This window comes from Girardinichthys multiradiatus, chromosome 11 (genome assembly GCF_021462225.1).
Source record: "Girardinichthys multiradiatus isolate DD_20200921_A chromosome 11, DD_fGirMul_XY1, whole genome shotgun sequence".
Taxonomy (NCBI): Eukaryota; Metazoa; Chordata; class Actinopteri; order Cyprinodontiformes; family Goodeidae; genus Girardinichthys; species Girardinichthys multiradiatus.
In genome coordinates, this window is record NC_061804.1 from 11,363,090 (window position 1) to 11,377,273 (window position 14,184).

Below are 14,184 nucleotides of genomic sequence, written 5' to 3' on the forward strand. Positions count from 1 at the left end.
GGAACAAATAGTAATGATTATTATTTTAATAGAGTCCTATTGGATGGAAATTACACACCTTCAACATGAGTGTTACACATTTGCAGTTTCTGAAGCAAAGTAGAAAAATATGATCTGAATCAAAGGGATCATTATAGATGTATATTTTAATATGTATGTATTTTAACATGGTTGTTGGGTTTCATTAATGCAACATGAGATAGATTTACATTATTAGTTTTAATGTTTTATAACATCTTAGCATTAAATCTTCTACATACAGCATGTATATTATTTTAATCTTAACTTCATATGTACCTGTATATCATATTTACTGGTGCATCTTGAATGTGAGCTCGCGCATTTGTGGTGTTCATTCAGAAAAAAACAAAATTAGTCAAAATCTTTGTCTTTAACGAAGATGGGGCCTGTTGAATTTCTTTCCTCCATTTTTGTAGTTTCCTTTTTGTTTTTGTGCTTTCCAAGAATGCGCCTGTTCCAGAACTGGTTGCGTAGTAACGCCTGGACTTCTCGCGTAGTTACAAAATGGAGGCCGACAGCCAGCGGAGTTGTTTTATTTATTTTTTTATCAGTTTTGGGACATTTAATATAAATTCTGAATCGTAATAAATAATCGCAGTTATTATGCAAATTAACCCCTAGGAACACTGCAGACCGACCCAGATGGAGAATTTCCCCTCATCCTCCGTAGAGGGGAAAGTGGGTTTGTCATTGTGCCAGAGATCACTAAAAGTTATAAAAAGGGGTCAGGGGTGGAAGAGACTCACCCCGATATTCTAAATGTTCTGGACATCGTGGGGAAAGTCTTTTGGTCCGCTTGTTTGGTTCGGACCAAAAGCGGACTTTATTTTTTTCTTTTGGTGCGGTTTGCCTTCACATTGTACTTTTTGCAAGTGAACATTTACTTGTAAACAAAGCCACGCGGGTGACGATCATTGCTCCCATTGGACAGAAATGACAGGGGCGGGAAAACAACTGTTGCGTGTAGCCCCTCTGTTTTGCATATTTGTGCCGTTATTACAGTTCAATATCATTGTGTCAAGAGCAGCTCATTCAACACAGATTTTGCGATGTTCTATTTCTAATTTTGAAACGGTATCAGCGACTGCATGCTGCAAGCCGAAGGAGACGACGTGCTCTCATGTCCCACAACATGCCGGTAGCAGCGTTGCTAAGCAACATACAGCTGATCAGGTATAATTTCAGTATGTTTACCTATGCTACCAGCTACGGTGGCTTGTTAAGTCCGAAGAGACGTATGTTTTTTGAAGTTGGGTCGGTTCGGGGCCAGTTCGTATTCACACCATAAGCGAACGGCACCAGAGTCTGTTTGGAAGTGGACTGAGACCGCCTCAGAAAGGTGGGTCTTGGTCCAGATGTTTGGTTTGGACCATGGTTAGCTTGAGTGTATTCACACCTCCACATAAGGTCCAGACCAAGGGGGGAAACGAACTCGGACCAGAAGTGGCTGGTGTGAATGCATCCTTAAACAATGACTCAACAACCACTGGGTCAACACCTGGACAGTGGCAGGTTGGGGTGGTGAAGTCATGTTCAGCGCCATGTTTGTTTCTTTGTGTACCCTTACAACAGCAGGAGGATTATTATCATACATGTTTTTAAACATCTGAGCCTGCGAAAAACAAAAAAGCCGCCAACCAGACCTTTTAACATACTTCCAGCAGCTATCACACAATATTAAGGTTTATGGTTTTAACAGCACAAAATGCAAAATGTGAACATGAGCTGCTATTGCTGAGAGTAAACCTGTATTCATTTCTAAAATTTTTACTTTTATTGCAGATCCATATGAATAAATCTGTGTGCAGTGGGGATCTCCTTTGTTTTCCTCTCTATTCAGCTAATCTGGGATTTGTTTTATACTCCTACCTCTTTAGTTGAGTTGTTTATCTTGTTTATCTTGTTTAGTCATTTATTCTTTTTACTCCAGGTGAACACAGACCAGGGTGATTACTGAAATCTGACATGGCTCTCTCCTAAAACACTCCTGAGGTGTTTTTTCATACAAACTCACCACATTATCACGGCAAACAATTCAAAACCTTTAGAAATGGTCTGACCCGTGAGGTACCGCTTCACAGAAATCAACAGTTTCAGTCCAAACAGAGACATGCAGTCAGAAAACATGTAATCATGCATGACTTGTGTGCAACACCAAGACAAAAGCACACAGAGCTTTGTGCATGTGTGCAACGATTTGTCACATTATCAGCGGGACGACCGTCGAGAAAAAGGAGAAAATGATCGTGTTTGATTCACTGAGAAACACATATCCTCCGAAATGTCAAAGAGAAGTTAATAATCTCTGGGATGGTCACGAGGATCACACACTGACATGATGTAAATGTTAAATGCATGCATGTTAACATTATTATACTGTATATAATTACAGTATATTACATCGTGTTTCTAAAGGAGACAGAGCATTAATGAAAGAAGATCTAGTTAAAAAATGCACTACTGGTGCTTGCAGTAATAAAATCACCACAGGAAGGAACGGAGGATGAGTGGGAAAATAAGTACATGGACAGACCGATGCCCTAAATCATGTTTGATATTTTCAGTAACAGACCTACAGGTCATGTGTCAATGTAGTTCAGTGTGATTTGATTTGGTCATGGTGGTCTGGGTGACTGCTGGTTCTGGCCAACAAACCACTCCCCCTCCCCCCACACTTCTTTGGAGTTTTAGGCCCCAGGATTTCATTGTGCAGCACTCTGGAATATAAAAACACTTCATGACACAGATGGTCAAAAGGCTGAAATCTTGTCTGCATTGGAAAGAAAGACTTAAAAGATAAACCATTTTAACCTTTTCTCTTATTTTGTCACAGTAGAGCTGTCTTTAGGCCCTGAACAAGGTCCTTTAGGCAGTAATGTTCATTAAATTATAGCAAACTTCACACACCTTGGTAAAAATGTGCATAAAGCATTAATAATTTAATCTTTTATTTCAGTTGCATTAGCTCACACCATGTCCAAATAATTGTTTTTAGGTAAATCACTAGTCCTAGTTATTGGCAGTCTATTTATAGTATTTCCTGTTAGGCGGTAGGGGTTTAGGGTTGGCTTCTGTATTAGCTTCAGTTTAGGGCTTTGCAATATTAGAAACTCTTGCTGGTAATACTGGTAAATATTGTGATGACGATTTCAGGTGCAGTATTTTTTTTCTTCTGTTTTTACATCTATGCTCCCATCACTCTGTGAACTTTAGGCTTTTAAACAATGTCATCTGTGTCCCGTATGAGCATCCGCTGCTGTGAAACTCTTTCCGACTGGCTAAATATGACTGCAGCATGAAAAATGCACCTTCATAACAAGTGGCCAGTAATTATTGCGCTCAGAACGGTCCTTTGCGATTTGAATATTGTACGCACCATTATTGTGATGACAATATATAGCTCACAAAATGGTTCTCAATATACCTGAAGTGTCTAGAATCTTTTTATTAGTAATCCATGACTGTTAATTATGGGTTTAAAAATGTGACACTGAGTCCAGTTCTGTTACACCCTCTTCATAATGGGAAGTACAAGAGAACATTCCATTCAAGTAAGAGAGATTCTCTTTATAATTAAGGAAATAGCTACAACCAGAGGCTACTTACCTAAATTGACCAACAATGAACTTGTAAAACGTTTAAACAACTGAAAGAGCAAAGCTGGATGAAGACTATGCACAGCGGGAAGGAAAACCTGTGGAGTAACCAAGTCTCCATAACAACCATTAAACACCATCAACATGACCAACAGTTGTTTAGGGGGCATGCCTGTGCACTCCATTTAACAATTTAATTCCCCAGGATATTAATAGGGTTGTAGCACAATGGAGAGGGACCTGGGTACTTAAATTTATAGCTTACCTGCTACCTTTTACCATGAGCTACAACTTATTTTCCCTTTTTTAAACAAATATAGGCATTTATTTATGATGACTCAACTTAGTAAGAATTAATAAATTACTAAAACTTACCCTTAAAAGAGTTAAGTGTTATCTAAATTTAAACTTATGTCAAATCCAATTAAATATAAAACAAACACGAAAGCCTGTTACTTAAACTCTCAGCTCTTATTTAGTCATATAAGGCTCTTTTAAGCCTAAACTTGGAAACATATACGAGGCTAAATGAAAACCGTTGCACACCTTAAACAAACAGCATCGATGCTGTTTAGATTCATGTACTCACAAATCCTGCTGATACCCGACTGAATGAAAAATAATGTGCAGTTTGGAACGACGAGCAGGCAGGCAGAAGCTAAACCATGTTCAAGGTCACGTGATGCAGAAGGAACTGAAGAGGGAACCTCAGCTCTTCCAACAGTCCCACAGGTTAACTCCTGGTCCTCTAAACACAGTGAAAGTTCCCTCAGTCCCCAAAGATACATTTACAGAGTTCATACACTTTTCATAAAGTCTGTGACAGCCTCAATAGCAGACAAGTAAACCCACCTTACCCACAAGTAAACCCACGGCTTCTTCCACAGCGGGTGGCGGGGAAGCTGGTGCCTATCTCCAGCAGTCTATGGGCAGGAGGCGGGGTTCACCCTGGACAGGTCGCCAGTCCATTGCAGGGCAACACACAAACAACCATGCACACACTCATTCACACCCCTAAGGGCAATTTAGAAAGACCAATTAACCAAACAGGCATGTCTTTGGACTGCGAGAGGAAGCCGGAGTACCCGGTGAGAACCCACACATGCACGAGGAGAACATGCAAACTCCATGCAGAAAGACCCTTGGTCGGGAGTTGAACCCAGGACCTTCTTGCTGCAGGGCAAGAGTGCTACCAACTGCACCACTGCGCAGCCCGCACTAGAAAACATTTGGCCACTTTTATTTATTATAAACAATTTTTAACACTGAAATTATATTAAATTACCATATTTTAATATTAAATAACACATTTTAGATTGGGCTACACCAACAAACAGCCTTTTCTGTCCCACCATCACAAACATAAACATGGACATTGCTAAAGTCCTTTGTGACTTTAACTGTGTTTTGAGCATATGAGATTAAGACTGAGCTTTACAGCAACAAACAGTTAAGTCTGAATAGATGGAAATGCCCCTATTTCTCCAGATAAGTAAGGTGGAGGATCTGTGATGATGTGGGCCAGTTTCTTTTCCAAAGGCCCTGGAAATCGTATTAGATTGTATGGCATTATGACCTCTTTTAAATATCAGGATATATTAAATACAAAATCTGAAGGGCTGTGCCAGAAATCTTAAAATGGGTAATCATTGGGTCTTTTAGCAGGGTAATGATCCAAAACATATTGCCAAATCAATACACAAATGGTTAAGCAGACACATAATCAACCTTCCTCCATGGCCATCTCAGTTCTCAGACCTAACCAATAGAAAACCTGAGCTGAAGAAAAAAATTGCATCAGAGAAAACGTAGAACTCTGCCTGATCAAATGAGATTGCATAAAGAGGAAGAGTCAAAAATTCCTCTCTCTTTGTGCTCCAAACCCCTGGAAATGTTGTAACAGAACACTAAGACCAGTACTACTGGCAGAACTGGGTTGGACATAGTGTTAAAAGCAGGGCCGCCAATAAAAGATTCAATTCTTTTACAGGTTTTTACACAACTTTACCAGATATGCCAATAAGTGTAAAGGACAGTGCATGTTTTAACACAAGTTCTCACCTTGCAGGCGAAGAACCAGTCATTTTTAGTTCTTGTTTTGATTGATTTGCGATATATTATCAAAAATAGCCATCGTTTAACTGGACGTAATGAAAGGATCACCCTTTCATTACATCCTTATACCTTATGTTGAGATGTTTTGCAGCACACCCTTTTGTTTCCAGGTGTATAAAGACCTTCCTGTTGATGCTTGGTTTTATTGTCTTGTCTTAAACCTTTTTTTCTGAATCTATTGTATCTGTATTTCATATGCAGTGGCAAGGTGAGGTAAATTTATCAGAAAACCATAACTACAAATGCTACAATCCACAGAGGTGTTTCGGCAGATTACTTGAAAAAGCTCTTGAGGGTTTTGGCTGAACTGTAGCTGCCGAAAACTACATGATGAGGGAAATGGTCTGAAGCTGTATCAGTAAAGATAGATGATCTGATTATATACATTTATTCTCATTACTCATCAGTCACATGTGCCCCAGTATCCAGTCACCAGCTCAAACTGCTCTGCCTGGCTCTGGTGGCTGCAGATATGATTATAGCTCAGGACACAAATGTTCTGGTTCCTGTTTTTATAATGTATTATGGCTACCCAAGGAGTAGAGAAAGCAGTGAAACCTCCACCATAAATATCTATATTTGGTTGTTCCTAAGAGCTCTGCTACAACAATGTTTTCTCTGACAGCTGCAGCAGAGATGATGACCAGAGGCTTGTGTTAGTACCACATGTGTGAATATTAAGCACAGTAGTTTACAGAAGTTTTAAACAACTTCTTGTTTATATTTTGCTTCCAAGGAACCATATGTTTTTTTGTAAAATTTTGAAGTGGCCCTGATAAATATATCTCCAGGCTTTCTGAAGGTCATCGAGAGTTTCAGGGTTTGGCTGCTTTTCTACCAACTTTCTCTCCAGTCCTTGTACCGCACCGTAATAGCATATTCTGCAGAGTGGTTTTAAAGATCAAGGAATCGGACAAGAGGAGGGCAGAAAGATGTGTCAGGCCTAAAAACAAACAATCTCCAGCAGATGCACAAACTCTGAAAGTAATCTCTTAAAGAAATAATACCTGACACAGGACCTGAGAAATGCATCACCCGTTAGTCGATCATGTACTCTGTGGTGTTTTCAGAGAATAGCTTTTGAAGAGAATATTTGTTAGTGCTAAAAGCCAGTTTTCTGATTTAAAAAAAGTGTTCTTGAATATCAAAAAATTTTAATCTTTGGAAAGTGATTTTATTGGGGCAATGGTGGCGACAGTGGTAGGAGTTCGTCCTGGAATCGGTGGTTTGTTGTTTCAAACCCTTGCTCTGTCTGTCTCAGTTGTTGTGTCCTTGGGCATGACACTTCACCCATCTTGCCTGCTGACGGTGGTCAGAGGGCACATTAGCTCCGACAGCAGAGTGACAGAAGGGCAGCTGTGGCTACAATGTAGTCTAGCACTATCAGTGGGTGAATGGCTGATTCTAGTGGTCAAGTGCTTTAGGGTCTCTGGGGACTTGATAAAGGGCTATACAGTGCAGGCCATTTACCATTTTCAAAACAGGCAAACCTGCAGACCCTTCCAGAGTCTGGAGGAAGGGTAGAGAGATCCAGAATCCACTTTGCTTGAGGTCAATGGAAAGACTCTGGATTTTCTTGAGCGCGGTGTTGGCACTACTAGCCAACCAGAGTGACCGAGTCATGATGTAAGTCTTTGTGACTGTTCCATGAAGCACTTTGTATGGTGACATCAGGAGCTGGAACTCGATCCGGGCAGCCAAGAGTAACCAATGGAGCTCCACAAACAGAGGGTAACAAGTGCTCTTTTAGGCTGTTTGAAGACATCCACCTGCATTCTGGGGCATCTGCAGAGGTTTCAGAGCATAGGCTCCAATTAAGAGGGTGTTGCTGTAGTCAAGGCAGGAGATGACCATAGACTGCACCAGGAGCTGGGTGGTGTGTTGGGTCAGGTACAGCCTGATCTTTCTGATGTTTAATAATGCGAAATGGCATGATCCAGTGACAGAGGCCTTGTGGCCTCTAAAGGTCAGCTGGTCATTGATAATGACACCCGAATTTCTACCTTTTGATGAAATAAGAGATAGGGATGCAGTTTAGATGCAGGGGTTGTGGTATCAATATAATGCATTGCGGCTGAGGTTACTTCAGTTACTCCAGTTACTCCGGTGAAGTTGAGTGGTTTCTTCCACTCAAATGTACATTGTTATTGGTCTAATAATCTCAGGAACTGAATTTTGATTTTACATAGCTGGACTAGCCATCATCATTAGAACTAACAGAAATAAATACTTTCACTCTGTGTGGAATCTAACATATGTTTCACTTTCTGAACTAAATTGCTGTAATAAATAAACTTTTGAAATATATTCTAACTTCTTGAGATGAATCAGCATTCAGTGAAACAAATTAAAAATAACCTGTGTCAGTAAGATTGTAAAGTCCTGGAAATGCAAAGTTTAAAGAAGATATGATGGCATCTTTTAAATGTTATTTGATATTAATAACTGCTTTTATTATTTATTAAAGCACCTTAACCACCTGGTTAGGTTTAAGCATTAAGAGCTGCCTTTTAATCCCCCAAATGTAAAAATCTGAAAAAGTCCTCCTTTTTCTGCTTACTGTAAGGCCTGATTTTCTTTTTCTGAAGCTCCTCTGACAGCGTCCTGGGTGGCCAAAGCTCATGGTGTTGTCGGCCATTAATTAGCGAGGAGCTCCTTCACCTCCCCATATCGTCCTCCAACATGTCAGACGTGTTTATTTTGCACAACAGGAACAATTAAGCAGCTGACAAGGCAGCCTCATTTAAAGTCTTCCCCAGCATCTCCAGCAGCTTATCGCATAGCCCCCTGTTGCTGCCTTGTAACCTTCAGTGGGTGCCATGCAATGCATTTTGTTGTATGTAAACTATATTATCATAACCAGATGCCCACGCTGCCGCCCACCCCTGCACATCTTTGAAAAGTGAGGTTCGTTCTTGAATATCAAAGACATTGAGGTTCATTTAGTCGGGGCTCTGTTTGGGCCATTGAGGCATGCGGATCTGTATCTCATTTGTTAAGCTGTCTGTCCTTATCCGTCAGCATCAGACGAGGCAATTTCTCCTTTCCCAACTCATCTTCTCTGTCTTTTAATGGGCAGGACTGTTTATAGGTTCTTTACAACTGAGGTATGCCAATAAGAAATGTATCCTCCTCCACATGTTAATCTCTTTGCTTTAATTGTTCATTAAATTAATCCAAAAAAGTTCTATCAAAATTGAAATCTGCATTTCTTTTTAGATACTTTCAAATGTATTGATTGTCAAATTAACATCTGTCAGCATAATTAGATTGTGAGTAGAGCTCATATCTCATTAAAAATGGATTTGTCTGATCACAACATAATACCTGACAACCTTCAGCCTCTTCGGTAAGTTGTATCCTCACTCGGCTCCACCTGTTTGTTATAGATGTCATGTTTATTAGGTGAGATGCTGCTGCAGTGTGATCTCTTATTAAGTTAAATTAAAACTAATCAAAAGCAGTATTGGGCCGCAGAGACTGCATTGGCTTGCAATCCCATCTACTTAACATCAACGACCCAGGCTGTGTGTGTAATATTTGTCTCAGATTGTATAACATCAGGCTGAAGATTGAATGATCCTGCAGATGTGGCTCTGCAGGATTATTGGTTTATCTACTGCATCTACAGAGCTTTGCAAAATTATATATTCTCCTTAAACTCTTCACAATTTTTCACAGAAAAACTACAAACCTCAAGGAATTTTATTTAGATTGTATGAGACCGACCAGCACAAAGCAGTGCATAAGTGTGAAGTAGAGGGAAAAACTACATAGTTTGCAAATTTGTTCCAATAAAGCACCACCTTTGGCTGCACGTCTTTGGGGTTTGTCTCCAATGGCTTTGAACATCTACAGGCTGAAGTTCAGTCACATTGGATGGAGAGCATCTGTGAAAATAATTTTTTTTTGCCACAGATTCTTAATTCGATTTACAACTGGACTTTGACTAGGCCATTCTAACTAATCTAACTAATGAATCAGCTTTAAGCTTAACCATCCCATTGTATCACTGACTGCATGTTTAGGGCTTTGATGGATGGTGAACCTCCACCCCAGTCTCAGGTCTTCTGCAGTCTCTAACAGGTTTTCTTCCAGGATTGTCCTGGATTTAGCTCCATCCATCTTCTCATCAACTCTAACCAGCTTCGCTGTCCAGAGTGAGGAAATTCATCCCCACAGCATGATGCTGCCGCTGACATGTTTGATGGTGAGGTGTGTCCCAGATGAAAGTTTTAGTGTTTTCCAGTTAGGCCAAAAGGTTCTGTGTTGGAGTCATCTGAGCAGAGCAGCATCATGTTGTGGAGATATTTGGCTGCATTCATAAAATAGATGAGATCATGAGGAAAGAAAAAATCAGTGTGCAGAGCTGAAATGGAGGGTTTGAGCAAAGAGGCCTATAAACCTGAGAATTTCCTAAAAATGTCTCTCTCATTATCCTGGCTTTTAGCAGATAGAAATATTTTTTGGTAACTGATCTAAAACAGAAAAGGTTTCATTTTAATTAATGTAATTCAGTTATAAAAAGAGGTTCTGTGTATTTTATACAGTATAATTAAATATCTGTTTTCAACTGTACTTTTTTTAACCTCATGCTACCCATCCCTCAGAAACGGGGGAGGAAATGTCCTTTTTTTCTACGTTCATTGCTCTACATTCCCTTAGGTAAACATAAACATGTGTAGTATCTTCTAAAACAACAGACTCTTGGCTAAAAGCTGACATAAACCACTTCTACAAACACCAAACACAGTTAAAACTAAAAGCAGTTGAATCAGAAGGTAAAAAAACTCCACAAAATGCTGTCACCGCAAATCTCAGTCTCAACTTTGTATATGTAATATGGCCGCTCTTCACACTGAACCACAGTTGCCCCTGTGGTCCTCCTTTGTTGAGGTTGAAAATGTGTGTGTGTGTGTGTGTGTGTGTGTGTGTGTGTGTGTGTGTGTGTGTGTGTGTGTGTGTGTGTCAGAGCTGACAGTTTGGAGGCAGTTGATAAGAAACATCCATATTTCGTCACATGTAGAGGGACTCGGGAGGGTGGGTTGCAGCTCCGTTGCCAGTTTTTGTAACACTTGATAGCATCGAAGGCTTCACTGTAACTCTGTTGTAGAAATTTCTCCCAGATGTATGCTGGCATATCAGATGAGGGAGCGCACTGAGGCTCTGTGCAGATGACATGTTGGGTGAGCTCGCTGTAGGAGAAGGTAGGCTTGTCAGCAGAGCTGCTGAAGTGCAGGGGATCTGTGAGAATGCATTGTCATTTAGACACAGGTTATAGCTTTATTTTCATCTAAAGAAACTGCTGGGCTGCCTAGCCAGAATACTTTTGCTTCTATCGTGATTTGGTTTTAAATTTCAATCATGGTGTGGAATGGACTGGACGCCTTGCTGCATCCTCCGTGGAAATGAGTTGGTACTGAAATCCTCACTCATCTGAGATTTGTGCCTAATCCAATCTGGCTGAAGTGAAGTCAGTTCTTCTTACTCTGTAAGCAGCAGCACTGCAAGCCTGCAAGTTCTGTTTATAAATGATTAAACCTGTTCTTTATCCTGTCATGTTTTTGGGGACGCAGTTCTCCTGATGCTAATAGAAAATCTCATTTGTTTAATTATGGGATTTTTCCTGTGGAACATATTTGCTCTCACAAATCAGTATGTGTGTTTGTCAGTTTCAAGAGACAGGTCTGATCCAGATAATTTGGTGTGCTTTGGTTAGCTGCTGCACTGGTTTCTAATGCATAAGCTGGGTCATTTCAGGGTGTTTAATATTTAAAGCTGCTCAGAAAATTGGTGACACAAACACAGCGTGTATTTACCTTTCAGATTCTCCTCAACTATTTTCTTAATGAACAAATTTACCATTTTTTTTGATGTCCTGTTTGTTCTTTGTCTCCAGAATTGATTCCAGCCTGTGTCATTTCGTACATGCACATGTTCTTCTGTCAGTGGGGGCCGCCAGTGATGTCGGTCCCCACTGGCTGGCTGCCTAGTCCAGGGTTTGTAGTCATCATTTAAAATGAGCCAACGCCACCACAGGCTTACCGTCGGCTGCAACAATAGATGTTACCCCAAAGCAAAGTCTGAGAGGTTATTACTGCCGTTTTTCAAATCCTAACAACATACAGCTGAAAAAGCTCCATGCTTCATTCTGCAGGCAGAGATATTGTTTTTGCAACAAGGAAGTGCAGCGATCTAAGAGACGGGCGATGAGCGATGACAGGCGCCACTGATTTTTCTTGACTCAGTTTTGTTTTTTTGCTCACTCAGCCGTGTTTGCCAGGAACATGCAGAGGAACCATGAAGGAGGACGTGAAGGAGACATGATTGGTCGATGATGCAAACTGAATCATTTGGCTATAATTCTCACTAGATGTCCACTGAACATTTTCTCAGTGGATTTCAAACGGATGACTTGTGATGTATTCATATGAATATAAAATACAGATGTTAGAATTTCTTTATCATTCGCAGTGAGATGCCAATGCAGCATCCCAAATATTTTCATATGTTCCTTCATCGGAGGTAGACCTTCTGGGAATCTTTACAATTCCTCCTGATCAGAGATTCTTCAGGTTATCTGAAGGTCTCTTTAAAGATTTTATTTGGATGCAAAAATACGTTGTTTTTTTTCAAAATTAGATTTTTAGCATTTTTCACAGACTCAACAATAAACTATACATCCATTTTCTACCACTTCTTCCATAATGGGTCGCGGGGGAGCTGGTGCCTATCTCCAGCAGTCTACAGGCGAGAGGCAGGTTACACCCTGGACAGGTCGCCAATCCATCGCAGGGCAACACAGACATACAGGACAAACAACCATGCACACACTCATTCACACCTAAGGGCAATTTAGAGAGACCAATCAACCTGTCAAACAGTCATGTTTTTGGACTGTGGGAAAAGGCCGGAGTACCCAGAGATAACCCACACATGCACATGGAGAACATGCAAACTCCATGCAGAAAGACCCCTGGCTTAGAGTCGAACAATAAACTAAATATGTAATATGTTAGTAACACAAATGAAGTAAGATTATTTTCATGTGAAAGGGATCATTGTAGATTAAAAAACATAAATTTTGTTTTTGCGGAGGTTGACAGATTTTGATTTTCTTGGCCTAGAAACAAATTTTGTCTGTTCTCAGCAGAAACAACTGGATTTTTCAGTCATTCTTTAAAAAATTTTTGCTATATTTATCTAAGTTTAACGAATCAATTAAAAGCAGATTTGAGTGCACCTGGGTCTGTCTTTGAATAAAAGTCGTTTGGTTTCTGTGGTCCTATTTACTATGAAATTAAAAAGAAAGCAAAAACCATCATTGATAAAAGATAAATATTTTGTGTTGTTTCTACAATTTTCCAATTTGAAGATTTCAATATCGGCAAAGGTTTTGTTTTAATTAAAAAAACTATATTTTCCATCTGCATCAGCTGCTGGTGGGTCAAGTTTTTTCAATTCTTAATTTGCTGTCAGGGGCTACACATGATCAGACCAGGGGCTACAAATGGCCCTGGCACTTTGAACACCCATGGTTTAAGGTGTTTCTGTTCTGCTATGGATTTCCTGCTGAATTGTCCCTTCATTCTGGGTCGGCCATGCATCCCACATAGTTTACATGGACAAATCTGCAGTGGTTTTCCTCCCCTTCACCGGAGCCTCGGCGGTGATGTAAGCTCTCTTGTCTTTTTTCTGTCACACAGTGGTGAGTCAGAACCTGGTGACGGACGACGTGGCTGTGGTGGAGGGAGAGACGGCAATCATCAGCTGTCGAGTGAAGAACAATGATGACTCTGTTATCCAGCTTCTCAACCCCAACAGACAGACTATTTACTTCAGAGACATGAGACGTAAGTATTACAAAATGTTATTAAATATTCAGCTGCCATGCTTACCCTCATTTTCTATTCTCAGGTTGGTCTAGGTTGATGTGGTTTTTACTGTGAAGGGGAGAAGGGAATGCCTTGATTCCACAGACCTCCCTCTGATCACCTCCAGCAGACATTTTTGCAAAACTATTCACACCTCTTGAACCTTTTCACATTTTGTCACATTACAACCACAAACTTCATCATTAAATAGTATATTACTGTACTACTTAAGTGAAAAGTAGGTCAGAGGTCATCTACGTGGAGTAAGATGAGCCCTAAATATAAGTTTTTGGCCTATATGCAACATGTTGTTTGTGGTGGAATACTAAAACTTGAACACGCCATCCCTGCTGTAAGAAACGTGGCACGCTGCAGAAGACTTGAGACCGGGGTGGAGGTTCACCTTCCAGCAGGACAACCACCCATTAACATACAGCCAGAGATACAATGGGTTTGTTTAGATCAAAGCACATCCATTTTAGAGTGACCTAGTCAAAGTCCAGACCTAAATCCAACTGATAATTTGTAATGAGACTCAAAAACTGCTGTTCACAGATGATCTCTGTCTAATCCGATCA

General features: G+C 40.3%; 1 protein-coding gene across 1 annotated transcript in view; it reads left to right on the plus strand.

The window, feature by feature from the left end:
• The window catches only part of cadm1a (cell adhesion molecule 1a), a 598,640-nt gene that overhangs the window by 427,605 nt on the left and 156,851 nt on the right, over positions 1-14,184 (plus strand). Inside the window, exon 3 of the mRNA XM_047378234.1 lies at positions 13,439-13,585. Coding sequence (XP_047234190.1) covers positions 13,439-13,585 — 147 coding nt within the window. The remainder of the gene's footprint in view (positions 1-13,438; positions 13,586-14,184) is intronic.